The 19,675-nt window shown below is 28.4% G+C and overlaps 3 protein-coding genes across 8 annotated transcripts; all 3 read left to right on the top strand.

Annotated features, from left to right (window-relative positions):
* The first annotated feature begins 1,238 nt into the window (after positions 1–1,238).
* Positions 1,239–4,107, top strand: LOC138933383 (odorant receptor 22b-like). 3 transcript variants are annotated; one of them, XM_070296041.1, is made up of 9 exons: positions 1,239–1,431; positions 1,715–1,834; positions 2,104–2,221; positions 2,367–2,631; positions 2,722–2,829; positions 2,907–2,997; positions 3,362–3,498; positions 3,724–3,856; positions 3,963–4,107. In XM_070296041.1, the coding sequence occupies exons 1-9, from the start codon at positions 1,288–1,290 to the stop codon at positions 4,044–4,046; spliced, it is 1,200 nt and encodes a 399-aa protein (XP_070152142.1). In that variant the 5' UTR covers positions 1,239–1,287; the 3' UTR covers positions 4,047–4,107. The 3 variants fall into 3 exon arrangements, with proteins under 3 accessions (XP_070152142.1, XP_070152144.1, XP_070152145.1); XM_070296043.1 differs by having other exon boundaries at positions 3,959–4,107; XM_070296044.1 differs by lacking the exon at positions 1,715–1,834.
* Positions 4,108–8,208: 4,101 nt separating this feature from the next.
* Positions 8,209–13,507, top strand: LOC138933201 (odorant receptor 30a-like). Of its 4 annotated transcripts, none has more exons than XM_070295767.1 (10): positions 8,209–8,410; positions 8,719–8,838; positions 9,109–9,226; positions 9,363–9,627; positions 9,719–9,829; positions 9,907–9,997; positions 10,176–10,312; positions 10,534–10,666; positions 11,273–11,347; positions 13,387–13,507. In XM_070295767.1, exons 1-9 carry the CDS (start codon positions 8,267–8,269, stop codon positions 11,327–11,329), a joined length of 1,176 nt encoding a protein of 391 aa, XP_070151868.1. In that variant the 5' UTR covers positions 8,209–8,266; the 3' UTR covers positions 11,330–11,347; positions 13,387–13,507. The 4 variants fall into 4 exon arrangements, with proteins under 4 accessions (XP_070151868.1, XP_070151865.1, XP_070151867.1 ...); XM_070295764.1 differs by having other exon boundaries at positions 11,257–11,347; XM_070295766.1 differs by lacking the exon at positions 13,387–13,507 and having other exon boundaries at positions 11,273–11,579.
* Positions 13,508–14,332: 825 nt separating this feature from the next.
* On the top strand, positions 14,333–17,805 carry LOC138933120 (odorant receptor Or1-like). The gene is made up of 9 exons (XM_070295621.1): positions 14,333–14,635; positions 14,942–15,061; positions 15,330–15,447; positions 15,591–15,855; positions 15,947–16,057; positions 16,135–16,225; positions 16,404–16,540; positions 16,769–16,901; positions 17,509–17,805. Exons 1-9 carry the CDS (start codon positions 14,492–14,494, stop codon positions 17,563–17,565), a joined length of 1,176 nt encoding a protein of 391 aa, XP_070151722.1. The 5' UTR covers positions 14,333–14,491; the 3' UTR covers positions 17,566–17,805.
* The last annotated feature ends 1,870 nt before the right edge of the window (positions 17,806–19,675 follow it).

Here is a 19,675-nt window from a genome sequence, read left to right as displayed (position 1 = left end):
TGAATGAAATAAAAGAGAAGATACATTTTATTTTAGTTAGCGAGCGCTTCCATATCATACTTCACCGTTTTTTATTCTACTCGGCAAGATTCAAAGTATGGTAAAGTAATTTTTAATTATTTTGAGCCAATTAGAAAAAAAAACACGTATCGAATGTCTTCGAGGTACAGATATAGCATTATTATTAACCTCGCAGAAAATAATACACAAATAAACACAAACTCTCTCTTTGTGATTGATAAAAGAAACTATTGTTACATTTTAATGTATAAAGTTTAAAATATCAAATTTAATAATAACAACGTTGAATATAGTATAGTTATGTAAAATGATGTATATAATTTTAGAAATATTACAAAAAATGCAAAATAATAATTTTGTGATAATTACTCTTTGTTAGTAAAAGCGGAAATAATAGATGCATTTTATTTTTAATGCTACTTACTAGTATTGTATTTATTGCCTAATTACTTCAAGTCCGAAAAAAGAGCAATCTGCACAACAGTATCAATTAACATTTTTTTATCTAAAGGACTGCATCATTTTAAATGTAAAAGTTACTTCGGCCAAATTGGCTGAAATTAAAATATATTACAGTTAAGATAGTGCTGATTGATTAAAAGGTGCTGATTAAAAAATCTTCCTGAATAAAAAGTTTAAAAACTAAATTTAATAATGATGGGACAGTTTTTAATGAATAAAAATTAAGAAAGTTAAGAAAATTATTAGAAAATACAAAATATTAAAGAGTAAGAGAATTTAAATAAATAATATGTGTGGGTATTGAAATGACTTTCAGTGAAGAATAACATGCTTTAATAGTACCACTTTAAACACGCTGACATGTACTGATATTCAGCACAACTTAAATAAGTGCTTTTCAGCAGTGTATACAACAGAATGAAACACATACGTTATCGAAAAATAGCGTTTGCGACTTCGCGACTTTTGTGTAAAAAAGTTCTCTCATGAATACTTTTCTATAAGAAAATAATTTCGTTAAATTGTTCTTAATGCGGAATCGATTGTTTATTCATAAATTTTCACTTAAAAAAATTTCTTAAATTATATAATTACGTGATTGCCTAATTTTCCACTCAATTTAAAGTAGTCACTATATGCATTATTGACTATTTCTTATTTATCGAATGAGGAAAATTACTGATGATAAAATTTATACTATGAGGAAGCTGTCGTGCATTAAGCGGTTGATAAGTTGAAAAGGGGGGATAGGTGAATATTCGTGTACTACTTTTCCGTCAAAGTTGTGTCGACAGTCACGGAGAGATGATCTCTCTCGAGACTCAACATTTTAACATCAACCGAATTCTGTTGCTTATCATTGGCTTGTGGCCTTATCAGCGATCACTCCTAGTTGAATTTCAATTAATTTTACTTTATGGTATTCTGATGACTTTTATCGTATTTCAGGTACGTCGTTATTTCCATTATATTTTATTACAGAATCGCGTATATTATATCGATGTATATGAATGCATGCATTATTTTAATTTTGTCGCATGTAAGATTTAAATATAATTATATAATACAATAATTGTTTTCTATATAATTAATGCTGTTATAATTACATATAATCATTAATTATATACCTTTTTTACTAAATTATTGTAAATAATAGGTTAACGAAAAATTGAGAATTTATAAGCAAATACTAAAGCTTTTGTAATACGATGAATAATATTAATATTTATAGTTAACAACATTTATAACAGCGGAATGTACTCTGGATCTTATCTATAAAGTTTTATCTTCGGCATTCTTTTATATTTGTTTTGCGATCAAATACAATTCATTTTGGATTAACGCCGATATTGTAAGCTTATAAATCATTAAGCACTATATATATATCTTTGAATGCAATACATATGGGCTTCGTATTCGTTACTCTCGATCGACTTTGGATAGTTTATTTTTCTTTAATATATTCTTCTTTTTTTTATTCTATAATCATTATAATGTAAATGCGGACTAAAGAAAAAAGCGTAAATATATTAGTTTGAATCCGATCAAGAAAAAATACAGACATATTATTTTTTTGAATGTTCCAAAGAGAAATGACACACAATATTATCAACACGATAGATAAGGACTTCGCTAAAGCAACTTCAAGACGTCTGTAATGAGATAACAGACAAGAATGAAATTGCTATCATAGAAAAGTACGGAGATAAAGCAAAACGTATTACGATTACAATTTTATGTAAGATAATATTTCTCAATCTTTTTTTAAATTCCAATATCTTTTTACGTTTAAATAAATAAATTGCGATTATGAAAAGCTGAAAAAATTAAAGGAACAATAATATGTGTGTTGACTTATATAATTATTTTGAAACCTTTCTTAGTTCTTGGCATGTTCTATCAAGTTACTTTTACTTTGATATATATTTGGCCGTACATTCATCACATTATGGCTTTCACAAACAAATCTCGATCACATTCTTCGGTGCATATTATGACAGAATATTTTATCGATCAAGAAAAACATTCCTATTTAGTTACTCTGCATAGGCACGCAGCATGTTGTATAGGCTTATTAGCAATGATAACGACGGGAACTATGCTTTTAACATATGCTCAACATACTTGCGCAATGATTAGTATCGCCTGGTAACTAAATAGATTAAAAATATGTATAACAATATAAATAATATGCTTAAACAAACCATATAATTACTGTAACAATATTATTTACCGTAGTTATCGTATCGAACATGCAATGGATATTTTACTAAAAGGCTACAAAAATGAACAAAAGAGTTGTGAAGAAATAATTCATGCTGTGAACATTCATCGCAAAGCTATGAAGTTCGTATTATCGTTATATTTATAACAAGTATTTATTTGCACCTAATAATAATATACATATTTTCTCATATTTAAAGCCTTATTAATTTTTTAATATCCAATTTTTCGGGATCGTACTTTTGCTTGATGGCGGCTGGTGTACTTTGCTTGAGTTGTAATCTTCTTCGGGTAAATTTTATCTACAAATTCTGGAAGAGCAGTGGAGCACTTTACAAAATTGAAATTAGTCAACAAGAAACCTGCATAGATAAAAAAAATAACAAAATCGTTTTCTAACGATCAGACAATCTATAAAATTTATTGCATGCTTATCTTCTCTTAGAAACATAAATTATATCTAAATTACTATGATATTCGCAAACTTTTTAGAAAATTATGCGAAATCTTGCATAAGCTGCATCATGTAAGCTGCACAGCGAATAGCGATATATTATTCGATATAGATTTTAATGTACTGACATATTTTACAATATGCATAGAATATGGTGCATAAGAAGCTAAAGATATACATAACGTGTCTCATAATTTTCAGTTGACGTCATTCACTGGTAACATTGGGCAACTTATACTATCTCTAACTAACTTAATTATCCAATACGTGTACTTGTTTCTAGCCAATTACACTGCACAAGAAGTAACAGATCATAATGAATATCTGTTTACTACAGTGTAAGAAAATTTCAGTTTTATATATGAATATATTTACTTTCCACATATTAAAAATATGTCAAAAATAAAAAGAGTTCTGATAAAGTTGATCATTAAAAAAAAAATTGCATACGTATATGTATGTTTGTTTGTGTATGTGTCGATGCACGCATGTTCACATGCGTTTGATAAAATATTTATTTATATTTTAACTAACTAAAATTTGTTCATTTCATTGTTCTGTAGATATAACGTCCGTTGGTATATGGCTCCAATACGTACACAGAAAATGATACTTTTTCTGTTGCAAAGAGGTACTAAAAGTTTCCATCTGATTCTTGGTGGAGTATTTGTAGCGTCCTTGCAAAGTGCCGCTTCGGTGAGAAATTTATACGAATACATCACAGATACTCAATGTATCACTATTTTCTCAATAATTTATAAGTGAATGAAATAAAAGAAAAGATACATTTTATTTTAGATAGCGAGCGCTTCCATATCGTACTTCACCGTTCTTTATTCTACCCAGCAAGAATAAAAATATGGTAAAGCAATTTCTAATTTTTTAGAGCCGATTAGGCAAATAAAAAACACGTATCGATTATCCCCGTTCTTCAGACATAGCATTATTATTATCCTCATAAAGAAGACAAAATCTTTGTCTAATAAAAGAAATTATTGTGTTATCTTAATGTATAAGATTTGAAGTATAAAATTAAACAATATGTAATATAAATGGAAATGTGATATAATTGATGAAAAATTATATAAAATGCAAGATAATATTTATTATCTTGCACTTGTTTCGTTTTTTTGGACTTTTTGTTCATGACAGTTTTTAATCAACAGTATTCAATCTATTTTATTTTAATTAATTCAATTGAAACCACTTTTATTTTAAAAACATGCAAGGTTTCTTGAAACTAGATGCTCAGTATTAATAATAAATTATTTCGAAAGATTATATATTTCTTTCTCTTTCTCTTTCTCTTTCCCTCTCTCAACCATTTTGTAGACAAAAGCTTAGTTTATTAATACATAGAAATGTAGAAATGTTTATAATGATGCGCAAATGTGCATAAAACAACAGTTTTTTCAATAAAAATTTTATATTTAATAATAAATTGATAACACTGGTAGACAAAATGAAACCTTTCTGTTTGCCTTAAGTTCTATCAAGTCATTTCTGATAGATCTTTTAGCGCTGATTATGAATCTGGTCATAAAAATGCTATATCATGCCGAGTTTTTGAGAAAATTTTTGGCGAAGTTGCTAAAATACGCGTTTTTTGATATTTTTGCGTGAGTTATATCTGTCAATGGGGACATGCTCCAGAATACAGCAACGGCTCAAATTAAAACTTAGGATTTATACTTTATGATATATATGCTAGAAGTTTTAGGCAGGAAAGACTTTTTTTCTGAAAAAAATGGTCGAAACATAAGAAACATCATTTAGCATCCCTCAGCCATACGTCTTCAATTGTACTAAAATACTGGTGTCAAAAGCTACTCTAATTTTCATCTTAAACGATAACGACCACAAAAACCTATACATACACACTTGCATGATTCGAATGATTTTTCAAAAATTTTATCCGCCATTTCGGATCCTTCAATTATAATTTTAAAATTTCAATACGTGATTTATGATGAGTAACTCGATCGATTTTCATGATTAGAATAATTTTTAAAAAAATTTTGGTAGCGGACAAATGAAGACGTATGACTGGGGGATACTGCGATAAATGTTTTCTAAGTTTTGACCACTTTTTTCAGAAAAACTTTTCCTGCCTAGGATTTCTGACACTTTTATCATAAAGTATAAATCTTCAGCTCATTTTCAGCTGTCGCTGCTTTCTAGAGCGCGTCCCCATCGAAAGATATAACTCACGTAAATGTATCAAGAATGTCTATTTTACCAACTTTGACTGAGGTTTTTTTAAAAACTAGATACATCATTTTTACAACCAGATTCGTAATCAGCGCTAAACAATATACCAGAAATGACTTGAATGGATTCGCGTGAAGAGGAATGCGAACGTATGATGTTTGCATGAGATCACGTGGGATTGCACAAAATACAATTAATTTGTGGCGGACATGAACACCGCGCCAATGAGAACGCTGGACAAAAATCGGTGCGCAGGCGCAGAAAGAAGAGAGGGAAGAGCTAGGAGACAGATAGTCAGTGATATTTAGAGAGTAGAGACGAGAGGAAGATTAAGCGTGTATCTGAAAGAAAATATAATTATTATTAGATACCTACCTGTTTCGAGTCTTTTCCTTGACCTGTAATAACGGTAATTAGGAGCTACAAATTTTATTTTATAGTACTCTGATTGCTATTATCGTATTTTAGGTATGTCAGCATTTCTCTATTATATTTTGTTACGAAATAATATTATACAGACATATAAGTATTAATGAATTATTCTAATTTTCTTGCACAATTTAAATATAATTATATTACATGATAATTGTTCTTGATAATAATTGGTATGTTATAATTATGTAAAATTATTGGTAATTATTTATTATAACGAACCCTACTCCAATGACATTGACCTTGACATATGTTATCAAGGACATAATCCTAAGTAACTTTTCCTTATAACTTAATCGGCGGTCATTGTTTATTAAAAAGTTATTAACAAATAACGTTTGAGAAATAAAACGTAATTTTTACATGAGTTTGTAATTTCCACGCAAGATGCGAGGACTATCCGCATCAGGACGTTGTATAACTCAAATCAAATTTTCAGAAATAGGTTTGGGTTAGGTTCTATCATCCGGAAGTGAAGCCTCTCTTGAAGAAAGAAAGGAGGGCACCCACTGCGTCCACGCATACACTTTCCCATTCACACAACTGTTGTAGGATGGAACTCGCTTCCCGTTATAAAGTATATGCATGAGCGCAGTGGGTTCCTTCCCTCCTACGGGGGGAGGGGTGGAGCTCCACTTCCAGAAGACATAACCTAACCCAAACCTATTTCTGATTTAAAACTAAATCACCACAACAAAATCAATAGATAGTGTGAGATGATTCTCACTTCGCTTTGCAAAGTATATGTCGAGCGGGAAGGGCCAAATCTTGTTTTTCACTGTACATAGGAATCGGTGGGGATTGAAATTAGCTTTGTGTGAAAATTGTAAATCCATATAGAACTATACAATCATATATCTTTCTCATACTGTAAGCAGAGGGCGGTGTTCCATATATAAAACTTTAATTTGCTATGCCTTCTAAACTAATGCCGTCCGCCGCTTAATTCTTGCGGAGAATTACTCAGAAGAATCTTCGTGACAACATATGTCACAGTTAAGGTGATCGTTACGCTTTGCGGAAAAATTCATTTTATCATCGACCGTTAAATATACGTAGCCTTTGTTAATCAGACATTTATAAAACTTCAGAGACATGATTGTTATTCATGAGTTTTATCTATTTCGTTACGTGAATAACATGTCAGTAGAGAGATTATTAACGAGTTCAATGAACAATCGATCTTCCAATTCTACCAAATACCCATTGAATGCGTAACTACAAAAAAAAATTACAGTGCAAAGGCACTAACAAGAATTTATAATAATAATTAAAATAAAGAAAGGAATATATATTAATAAGTTACCTCACAATAGAAACTCGACTAATCAATATTATGTGCAGAAAGTTCGAGTTTGCATTCAAGGAAATTCTGATGTGACGACCTAATTGTAAGAAAACACGCAATGAATCGATATATCGATTGGCCAAATTCAAATGGTCTTATGAGAAGCGTATATTGTGAAGAGCACTTAATTTTATATCAAATTTTTATAAACCGCTTCTTTATGATTGTTGCGAGCATACTGAAAATTATAGCAACAAAATAACAATCTATTGCGATTAAACTGCATTATATATTGTTATATTTAGAACAACGCGTAGAAATATGAAGAACTCTACGTTCTATCAAATAATCGACAAATTTATCATTAGTTTAATTATCAGAAAAAGCTCTTTGTAACTACTACAGCTTCATTTCAGATTATAGTAATGATTATTCACTTTTCGTAATATCTTTTTCTCTTATACATAATAGTGATATTCCTAATGTGTGCTTTGTACATATATATTTAAATATACATGATTTAATAAAAAGATACATATTAATGAGTAAATAATGTTTTAAATTTAATATTTTCGGTTGCGAATGTGCATAGCAATAGCAAGAATAATAATAAAGTTTTTAAAAAATATAAGACATTAACAAATATAAGAATTAAAATGAACAGAACACATTAAAATGATTTTCAGTGAAAAATAACATGCTGTGATAGTATCACTTTAAACACGCCGACATGTGCTGATATTCATCACAACTTAGACGAGTGCTTTCCAGCAGTGTATGTAACAGAATGAAACAGATGCGTTACCGAATAGTAGCGTTTGCGACTGCGCGACTTTTGTGTAAAAAAGTTCTCTCATGAATACTTTTCTATAAGAAAATAATTCCGTTAAATTGTTCTTCATGCGGAATGGATTGTTTATTCATGAATTTTCACCTAAGAAAATTTCTTAAATTATATAATAACGTAATTGCTTAATTTCACACACAATTTTAAGTATGTATTATGCATTATTTTCACAATTTCTTCTTCATCGAATTAAGAAGATTACTGATAATAAAATTTATATTACGAGAAAGAAGTCGTTCATTAAGCGATCGATAAATCGAAAAGGGGGAGATGAGTGAATATCCATGTACTGCTTTTCCGTCAAATTCGTATTGACAGTGACGGAGAGATGATCTGCCTCGAGACTCAACATTTTAACATCAACCGAATTGTGTTGCTTATCATTGGCTTGTGGCCTTATCAGCGATCGCGACTAGTTGAATTTCAATTAATTATACTTTACGGTACTTTGATGACTTTTATCGTATTTCAGGTACGTCAGCATTTCTCTGTTGTATTTTATTACGGAATTGCTTATTCTTATACTGATGTATAAGAATTAATATATTATTTAAATTTTGTCTCGCATATAAGATTCATATATAATTATATTGCATTAAAATTATTTTTCCTATAATTATTGTTGTTTAAATTATATAAAATTATCAATTGTGTAAAATATCTCTTTTGCTAAATTATTGTATGTAATAGATTAACGAAAAATTGAGAATTTATGAACTGATCGAATGATGTAGTTTTGCTAATGATATCACATATAATGAATAACATTACTATTTGCAGTTAACATCATTTATAACATCGGAATGTACTCTGGATTTTATCTATAAAGTTTTATCTTCTGCATTCTTTTTCATTTGTTTAGCGATTAAATACAATTCATTTTGGATTAACGCCGATATTGTAAGCATGTAAATTATTAAACATCACTGATAAATAAATTTTTGTATACAATATAGGCCGGCTTTCGTATTCGTTACTCTCGATCTAAATAGTTTTTTTTTACATGTCGTTCACTTTTTGTTTTATAATCATTATAATGTAAGCCTACAGAAAAGCACATAAAATAGACAAACTAGTGTGAATCCAATCAAGAAAGAACACGGCAGCTTTATTATAATAATTTTCGAATATCGCGATAAACAACATACAATAATATTGTTAAAATGATAGTTAAGAAGTTCGCTGAAGCAACTTCAAGATGTGTGTAACGAGATAGAAGACAAAAATGAAATCGCTATCATGGAAAAATACGGCATCAAAGCGAAACGTATTACGATTAGACTTTTATGTAAGAAAATATTTCTCGTTCTTTATCTTAAGTTCCAATATCTTTTCACGTTCAAATAAATAATTGTAAGAAAATGTTAAGGATTAGAGAATAATATATCTATGGATTTATATGATTATTTTATAATCTTTGCTAGTACTTGGGATATGCTGTCAATTTACTTTTATTTTGATATATATTTGGCCGTACATTTGTCACATTATGGTTCTCAAAAATAAATTTCGATCACCTTCTCCGTCGTATATAGAGACCGAATATTTCATTGATAAAGAAAAATATTTTTATTTAATTGCGTTGCATCAACATGTAGCAATTTGCATAGGCATACTGGCAATGATAGCGACAGGAACTATGCTCATAACATATCTTCAACATACTTGTGCAATGTTTAATATCGCCTGGTAAGTAAATTACAGGTAAATACAGCTATTTAAAAATTATATTCTTAGACAAACAATATATATAGTGTTAGAGCAACAAAATTATTTCCAGTTACCGTATCGAGAAGGCAATTTATATCTCACGAAAAAATAATTCCAAAAATGAAGAAAAAAGTTACAAGGAGATAATTCGTGCTATAAACATTCATTGTAACGCTATAAAGTTAGTATTTTTGTTATTTTAATAACAAGTATTTAATACATATGATAATATTGTATAAACTTTTCTCATGTTTAAAGGCTTAGCAATTTTTTAATATCCAATTTTGAGGGATCGTTCTTTTGCTTGATAGCGGCTGGTATGGTTTGTTCGTGCTGTAATCTATTTCGGGTAAATTTCGTGTACAAATTCTTGCACAAACAGTGTACTACTTTGTAAAATTAAAATTAGTCAACAAACCCGCATAAATAGAGGAAAATACCGAAATAATTTTTATAATATGCATAGTACAATGTCATATGTAGAAAATCGATATAAAGCATGTAACATGTGTCTCATCAATTTTCAGGTTGTGTCATTTACCGATAACATTGGACAACTTATACTATCTCTAGCTATTTTAGTTATGCTCTATGTGTACCTGTTTCTATCCAATTATACTGCACAAGAAATTACAGATCACAATGAATATGTGTTTGCCACAGTGTGAGAAAAATTTCAACTTCATATACGAGTGTATTTGTTTTGCAGATACTTCTTACATAATTCAAAGTTAGAGATGTCTGATAACGTTAATATGCTTTTGAGAAAAATAAATATGCACTTATATATTTATGTGTGTGTATATATATGCGCGTCGTGTGATTAAAAGTGTTATTTACACAAATTTTATCTAACTAAAGTTTTTTCTATTCATTATGTCGTAGATATAACGTTCGTTGGTATATGGCTTCAATACGTATACAAAAAATGATACTTTTTTTGTTGCAAAGGGGTACTAAAAGTTTCCATCTGATTCTTGGTGGAGTATTTGTAGCGTCCTTGCAAAGTGCCGCTTCGGTGAGAAATATATAAGAGTATATCGCATATACACAATGTCTCGCAATTTTTTCAATACTATTAAAAAAAAATAAGGAACACTTTTCATACTCTAAAAATTGGGCTATTTTCAAACCGCTAAAATTCGACGAAAAATCATCGTACACCAAAAATTACGAAAAAGCATTTAGAAACTTGAATTTTCAACTGTAACGTGATATCGATAGTTAAAAAGAATTTTTGTATTTTCTTATTTCTAGAAAATGCAGATTTAGTTCTAAAATCGTGTAACCCGGTCAAAAAAAATCATAGAAAAATTTGAAAAAAGCATTTAGTAGGCAAAATGTTGTAGTTTACGAACCTTAAGTTAAATTTTTCGAAAGAAACTTTTTTATTAAGCTGCAAAAAATCAAAAGTACATAATTTTAAGGAACAAAACAATAAAGTTAAAGTTGAAACTCCGAGCTTTAATAGGCTTTTTTAATTTTTTGTCTACGATGATTTTTCGTCGAGTTTCAGCGGTTTGAAAATAGCCCAATTTTTAGAGTATGAAAAGCGGTTTTTTTTTTGTAGTGTATAACAAGCAAACAGAAACATATGCAAAAAAAAAGATACGTTTTGTTACAGCTGACGAGTACTTCTATATCATACTTCACTGTTCTTTATTCTACCCGGCAAGATTAAAAGTACCACCATACCAAAGTAATTCTCAATTATTTTAAGTCGATTGGACGAACACGTACTGATTGTTCGTGAAAGATTCAGATATTATAGAGCATTATACATTATTCTCGTAGAAAAAGAATCTCTATTTTTAATTAAAAAAAATTATTTCAACATATTTTATTATATAGAAATTTAAATATAAAATTTAACGGTAACAACGTTGAATATAATATAAATGTGATATAATTTTAGATGGAAATATTTAAAAATGTGCAAGATTATGTTTTTATAATTAGTATTTTTCCTTACAAAAGTGTAATTAATAAATATCTTTTATTAATATTTGTTTTGATATTATTTAATTGTATTGTATATATTGTATACTTATTTAAAATTCAAAAGAGAGCAGTTTGTAATAATATCATTCAAAACTCATTATTCTTAAAGCACTTCACACGGTTTAAATGTAAAAGTGGCTTTGCTTTAATTAGCTGAAATTGAAATATATTGAAATTTAAATAGTGGTGATTAAAAGTCTTCATGAATATAGAGTCCAAATATCAAAACAATACATGATAAGATAACAAAGTGAATGTCATTGAAAATGATTAAAATACGAGATTTCCATATTTCCTGCTCCATGTTATCGTTATGTTACAACACAGTCTAACCACATATAAATAATTTTTGTACGTATATAAAGTGATTGATTTTAAATGACGTAATAATATTTCTCAAAATTTAAAGCTTTGAAAATCGAAAAATGGTTAATTGAAAAAGTTTGTGATTTCGAGAGGGACATAAGTGCCGTTTGTTCGATCTTGGATGAAAGTCATGAGATTATTTTAAAGTTAAACTTTATTTTCTTACATGAAATTATCCGAATTTGTTTATATAAAGTGATTCTTCACAATATTCGGCTTAAGAAATTATGACAAAAGGATGTCCAAAAATTCTTAAAAGTTTACAATGCTACTCAGTTTAAGCCATCCTATAATTTATAATTTTAATTTTTAAATTCTCCATGAAAACTTTTGAGCAATATCATCTAAACTACAACATATTTCTATTTCTGCCAATTTAACCAAAGCCTTTTACATTTAAACTGTGCGAAGTTCTTTGAAACTAAAGATGATATTAATGATAAACTATTTAGAAAAAAATCACATTTCTATTCCTCTCTTTTTTTGTCTTTCTTAACTATTTTGTAGACAAAAGCTTAATCAATTAATGAAAATGTAAAAATATTGGAAAGATGTACAAATGTGCATAAAACACGATAGTCTCTTCAATAAAAATTTTACATTTATCAATAAATTTCTAATTAATACGAGTTTCAAATGGAACAACCAGTATACTTCTCTGTAGGACTGACCGTAAATTACGACTGCACGAACTAGGATATAGGGCGTTAAAATACAACGCTGCAAAATATCAAATACGCATTTGTCCTCAAGAGAAATTTTCGTTCGTAGAGTTTTTCTCTATGGGAAATAAACATGTGTTATATTTCCGTCGGCGTCGAAATTGATCGCTTGATTATACACTCTTTCGCGAGGGAAAGTATAAATTTCCAAATGTTTCGATCTCACAGTGATAATATATGTATTATATTACATTTATATTACATTAAACAATTTATATTAAAATTTGGGGCAGTAATATAAAGCTATAGCTCAATTCAGCTGGCTAATGGATGGAAGAAATTAAATTAATATTTTTTTTTGCGTCATTACGCTTTGCGGTAAAATTCATTTTATCATCGACCATTAAATATACGTACCCTTTGTTAATCAGACATTTATAAGATTTCCGAGATATGATTGTTATTCCGAGTTTTATCTATTTCGTTACGTGAATAACGTGTCAGCAGAGCGATTATTTACGAGTTCAATGAACAATCGATCGCTTCATCTTCCAATTCTACCAAATACCCATTGAATGTGTAACTATAAAAAAAAATTACGCAAAGGCACTAACAAGAATTTATAATAATAATTAAAATAAAGAAAGGAATATATATTAATAAGTTACCTCACGATAGAAACTCGACTAATCAACAATATTATGTGCAGAAAGTTCAAGTTTGCATTCAAGGAAATTCTGATGTGACGACCTAATTGTAAGAAAACATGCAATGAATCGATATATCGATTGGCCAAATTCAAATGGTTTTATGAAAAGCGTATATTGTGAAGAGAGCACACTTAATTTTATATCAAATTTTTTAAAACCGTTTCTTTATGATTGTTGCGAGCATACTGAAAATTATAGCAACAAAATAACAATCTATTGCGATTAAACTGCATTATATATTGTTATATTTAGAACAACGCGTAGAAATATGAAAAACGCTACGTTCTATCAAATAATGGACAAATTTATCATTAGCTTAATTATCAGAAAAAGCTCTTTGTAACTACTACAGCTTCATTTCAGATTATAGTACTGATTATTTACTTTTCGTAATATCTTTTTTTCTTATACATAATAGTGATATTCCTAATGTGTGCTTTGTACATATATATTTAAATATACATGATTTAATAAAAAGATACATATTAATGAGTAAATAATGTTCTAAATTTAATATTTTTGGTTGCGAATGTGTATAGCAATAACTAGAATAATAATAAAATTTTTAAAAAATATAAGAATTAAAATGAACAGAACACATTAAAATGATTTTCAGTGAAAAATAACATGCTGTGATAGTACCACTTTAAACACGCCATGTGCTGATATTCAACACAACTTAGACGAGTGCTTTCCAGCAGTGTATGTAACAGAATGAAACAGATGCGTTACCGAAAAGTAGCGTTTGCGACTGCGCGACTTTTGTGTAAAAAAGTTCTCTCATGAATACTTTTCTATAAAAAAATAATTCCGTTAAATTGTTCTTAATACAGAATCGATTGTTTATTCATGAATTTTCACTTAAGAAAATTTCTTAAATTATATAATTACGTAATTGCCTAATTTTCCACGTAATTTAAAGTAGTCACTATATGCATTATTGCCTATTTCTTATTTATCGAATTAAGAAAATTACACTGATAATAAAGTTTATACTTTGAGGAAGCAGTCGTTTATTAAGCGGTTAATAAATTGAAAAGGGGGGATAGCTGAATATTCGTGTACACGCTTTTCCGTCAAACTTGTGTCGACAGTTACGGAGAGATGATCTCTCTCGAGACTCAACATTTTAACATCAACCGAATTCTATTGCTTATCATTGGCTTGTGGCCTTATCAACGATCGCGACTAGTTGAATTTCAATTAATTATACTTTACGGTACTTTGATGACTTTTATCGTATTTCAGGTACGTCAGCATTTCTCTGTTGTATTTTATTACGGAATTGCGCATTCTTATACTGATGTATAAGAATTAATATATTATTTAAATTTTGTCTCGCATATAACATTCATATATAATTATATTGCATTAAAATTATTTTTTCTAATTATTGTTGTCCAAATTATATAAAATTATTAATTGTGTAAAATATCTCTTTTGCTAAATTATTGTATGTAATAGATTAACGAAAAATTGAGAATTTATGAACTGATCGAATAATGTAGTTTTGCTAATGATATCACATATAATGAATAACATTACTATCTGCAGTTAACATCATTTATAACATCGGAATGTACTCTGGATTTTATCTATAAAGTTTTATCTTCTGCATTCTTTTTTATTTGTTTGGCGATTAAATACAATTCATTTTGGATTAACGCCGATATTGTAAGCATGTAAATTATTAAACATCACTGATAAATAAACTTTTGAATACAATATAGGCCGGCTTTCGTATTCGTTACTCTCGATTTATATAATTTTTTTTTACATGTCGTTCACTTTTTGTTTTATAATCATTATAATGTAAGACTACAGAAAAACATAAAATAGACAAACTAGTGTGAATCCAATCAAGAAAGAACACGGAAGCTTAATTATAATAATTTTCGAATATCGCGATAAACAACATACAATAATATTGTTAAAATGATAGTTAAGAAGTTCGCTGAAGCAACTTCAAGATGTGTGTAATGAGATAGAAGACAAAAATGAAATCGCTATCGTGGAAAAATACGGCATCAAAGCGAAACGTATTACGATTAAACTTTTATGTAAGAAAATATTTCTCGATCTTTAACTTAAGTTCCAATATCTTTTCACGTTCAAATAAATAAATTGCAATCGTAAGAAAATGTTAAAAATTAGAAAATAATATATCTATGGATTTATATGATTATTTTATAATCTTTCCTAGTACTTGGGATATGCTGTCAGTTTACTATTCTTTTGATATATATTTGGCCGTACATTTGTCACATTGTGGTTCTCAAAAATAAATTTCGATCACCTTCTCCGTCGTATATAGAGACCGAATATTTCATTGATAAAGAAAAATATTTTTATTTAATTACGCTGCATCGACATGTAGCAATTTGCATAGGCATACTGGCAATGATAGCGACAGGAACTATGCTGTTAACATATCTTCAACATACTTGTGCAATGTTTAATATCGCCTGGTAAGTAAATTAGAGGTAAATACAACTATTTAAAAATTATATTCTTAGACAAACAATATATATGGTGTTAGAGCAACAAAATTATTTACAGTTACCGTATCGAGAAGGCGATTAATATCTCACAAAAGAATAGTTCCAAAAATGAAAAAAAGAGTTACAAGGAGATAATTCGTGCTGTAAACATTCATTGTAACGCTATAAAGTTAGTATTTTTGTTATTTTAATAACAAGTATTTAATACATATGATAATATTGTATAAACTTTTCTCATGTTTAAAGGCTTATCAATTTTTTAATATCCAATTTTGAGGGATCGTTCTTTTGCTTGATAGCAGCTGGTATGGTTTGTTTGTGCTGTAATCTTCTTCGGGTAAATTTCGTGTACAAATTCTAGCACAAACAGTGTACTACTTTGTAAAATTAAAATTAGTCAACAAACCCGCATAGATAGAGAAAAATATCGAAATAATTTTTATAATACCCATAGTACAATGTCATATGTAGAAAATCGATATGAAGCATGTAACATGTGTCTCATCAATTTTCAGGTTGTGTCATTTACCGATAACATTGGGCAATTTATATTATCTCTAAATATTTTAATTGGTCTCTATTTGTACTTGTTTCTATCCAATTATACTGCACAAGAAATTACAGATCACAATGAATATGTGTTTGCCACAGTGTAAGGAATATTTTAACTTCATATACAAGTATATTTCTGTTTTGTGTGGATATTTATAATATAAACCAAAATTAGTGATTTCTGATAAAATTAATATGCATTAAAAAAGAAACAAATATGCATGCGTATATATGTGTATATGTGTGTATGCGTATATGGCTCATGTATTAACAAAAAATATTTACAAATTTTATTTAATTAGAATTTTTTCAATTCATTATTTCGTAGATATAACGTCTGTTGGTATATGGCTCCAATACGTATACAGAAAATGATACTTTTTCTGTTGCAAAGGGGTACTAAAAGTTTCCATGTGATTCTTGGTGGAGTACTTGTAACGTCCTTGCAAAGTGCTGCTTCGGTGAGAAATATATACGAATATATCGTATATACACAAAGTCACGCAATTTTTTCAATACTATTAAAAAAAAGATAGGGAACATTTTTCATACTCTAAGAATTGGGCTATTTTCAAACCGCTAGAACTCGACGAAAAATCATCGTAAACCAAAAATTACAAAAAAGCATTTTGAAACTTGAATTTTCAACTGTAACGTGATATCGATAGCTAAAAAAAATTTTTGTATTTTCTTATTTCTGGAAAATGCAGATTTAGTTCTAAAATCGTGTAACTCGGTCAAAAAAAATTATAGAAAAATTTGAAAAAAGCATTTTGTAGGCAAAATGTTGTAGTTTACGAAACTTAAGTTGAATTTTTCGAAAGAAATTTTTTTATTGAACTGCAGAATGTCAAAAATACATAATTTTAAGGAACAAAACAATAAAGTTAAAATTGAAACTCCGAGCTTTAATAGGCTTTTTTAATTTTTTGTCTACGATGATTTTTCGTCGAGTTTCAGTGATTTGAAAATAGCCCAATTTTTAGAGTATGAAAAGTGTTCCCCCCTTTTTTTTTTGAGTAGTGTATAACAAGCAAACAGAACAAAAAAAGATACGTTTTGTTACAGCTGACAAGTACTTCTATATCATACTTCACTGTTCTTTATTCTACCCGGCAAGATTAAAAGTACCAACATACCAGAGTAATTCTCAATTATTTTAAGTCGATTGGACGAATATGTACTGATTGTTCGTGAAGGGTTCAGATATTATAGAGCATTATAGATATTATTCTCGTAGAAAAAGTATCTCTATTTTTAATTAAAAAAAATTATTTCAACATATTTTAATGTATAGAGATTTAAATATAAAATTTAACGGTAACAACATTGAATATAATATAAATGTGTAAATTAAATGTGATATAATTTTAGATGGAAATATTTAAAAATATGCAAGATTATGTTTTTATAATCAGTATTTTTCCTTACAAAAGTGTAATTAATAAATATCTTTTATTAATATTTGTTTTGATATTATTTAATTGTATTGTATATATTGTATACTTATTTAAAATTCAAAAGAGAGCAGTTTGTAATAATATCATTCAAAACTCATTATTCTTAAAGCACTTCACACGGTTTAAATATAAAAGTGGCTTTGCTTTAATTAGCTGAAATTGAAATATATTGAAATTTAAATAGTGGTGATTAAAAGTCTTCATGAATATAGAGTCCAAATATCAAAACAATACATGATAAGATAACAAAGTGAATGTCATTGAAAATGATTAAAATACGAGATTTCCATATTTCCTGCTCCATGTTATCGTTATGTTACAACACAGTCTAACCACATATAAATAATTTTTGTACGTATATAAAGTGATTGATTTTAAATGACGTAATAATATTTCTCAAAATTTAAAGCTTTGAAAATCGAAAAATGGTTAATTCAAAAAGTTTGTGATTTCGAGAGGGGCATAAATGCCGTTTGTTCGATCTTGGATGAAAGTCATGAGATTATTTTAAAGATAAACTTCATATTCTTACATGAAATTATCCGAATTTGTTTATATAAAGTGATTCTTCACAATATTTGGCTTAAGAAATTATGACAAAAGGATGTCCAAAAATTCTTAAAAGTTTGCAATGATAATCAGTTTAAGCCATCCTATAATTTATAACTTTAATTTTTAAATTCTCCATGAAAACTTTTGAGCAATATCATCTAAACTACAACATATTTCTATTTCTGCCAATTTAACCGAAGCCTTTTACATTTAAACTGTGCAAAGTTCTTTGAAACAAAAGATGATATTAATGATAAACTATTTAGAAAAAAATCACATTTCTATCCCTGTGCTTTTTTCTTTCTTAACTATTTTGTAGACAAAAGCTTAATGAATTAATAAAAATGTAAGAATATTGGAAAGATGTACAAATGTACATAAAACACGATAGTCGCTTTAATAAAAATTTTACATTTATCAATAAATTTCTAATTAATACGAGTTTTAAATGGAACAACCAGTATATTTCTCTGTAAGACTGACCGTAAATTACGACTGCACGAACTAGGATATAGGGCGTTAAAATACAACGCTGCAAAATATGAAATACGCATTTGTCATCAAGAGAAATTTTCGTTCCTAGAGTTTTTCTCTATGGGAAATAAACATGTGTTATATTTCCGTCGGCGTCGAAATTGATCGCTTGATTATACACTCTTTCGCGAGGGAAAGTGTAAATTTCCAAGTGTTTCGATCTCACAGTGATAATACATATATTATATTATATTTATATATATTAAATTAAACAGTTTATATTAAGATTTGGGGCAGTAATATAAAGCTATAGCTTAATTCAGCTGGCTAATGGATGGAAGAAATTAAATTAATATTTTTTTTGCGTCATTACGCTTTGCGGTAAAATTCATTTTATCATCGACCATTAAATATACGTACCCTTTGTTAATCAGACATTTATAAGATTTCCGAGATATGATTGTTATTCCGAGTTTTATCTATTTCGTTACGTGAATAACGTGTCAGCAGAGCGATTATTTACGAGTTCAATGAACAATCGATCGATTCATCTTCCAATTCTACCAAATACCCATTGAATGTGTAACTATAAAAAAAAATTACGCAAAGGCACTAACAAGAATTTATAATAATAATTAAAATAAAGAAAGGAATATATATTAATAAGTTACCTCACGATAGAAACTCGACTAATCAACAATATTATGTGCAGAAAGTTCAAGTTTGCATTCAAGGAAATTCTGATGTGA

Source organism: Polyergus mexicanus, unplaced genomic scaffold, assembly GCF_030449975.1.
Source record: "Polyergus mexicanus isolate NDT 795.1 unplaced genomic scaffold, iyPolMexi1.0 SCAF_5, whole genome shotgun sequence".
In the NCBI taxonomy this organism is placed as follows: domain Eukaryota; kingdom Metazoa; phylum Arthropoda; class Insecta; order Hymenoptera; family Formicidae; genus Polyergus; species Polyergus mexicanus.
Note: the sequence above shows the minus strand (reverse complement) of the source record. Positions and strands in the feature narration are given on the sequence as shown.

Coding starts and splice junctions, on each gene's coding strand:
- LOC138933383 (XM_070296041.1), top strand. CDS start 1,288: ATGATCTCTCTCGAGACTCAACATTTTAACATCAACCGAATTCTGTTG. Junction 1,432..1,714: donor TGACTTTTATCGTATTTCAG/GTACGTCGTTAT, acceptor TAATATTTATAG/TTAACAACATTTATAACAGC. Junction 3,499..3,723: donor GAATATCTGTTTACTACAGT/GTAAGAAAATTT, acceptor ATTGTTCTGTAG/ATATAACGTCCGTTGGTATA.
- LOC138933120 (XM_070295621.1), top strand. CDS start 14,492: ATGATCTCTCTCGAGACTCAACATTTTAACATCAACCGAATTCTATTG. Junction 16,058..16,134: donor ATTCATTGTAACGCTATAAA/GTTAGTATTTTT, acceptor TCATGTTTAAAG/GCTTATCAATTTTTTAATAT. Junction 16,902..17,508: donor CCTTGCAAAGTGCTGCTTCG/GTGAGAAATATA, acceptor GTTTTGTTACAG/CTGACAAGTACTTCTATATC.
- LOC138933201 (XM_070295764.1), top strand. CDS start 8,267: ATGATCTGCCTCGAGACTCAACATTTTAACATCAACCGAATTGTGTTG. Junction 9,998..10,175: donor CGTGCTGTAATCTATTTCGG/GTAAATTTCGTG, acceptor ATCAATTTTCAG/GTTGTGTCATTTACCGATAA. Junction 10,667..11,256: donor CCTTGCAAAGTGCCGCTTCG/GTGAGAAATATA, acceptor GCAAAAAAAAAG/ATACGTTTTGTTACAGCTGA.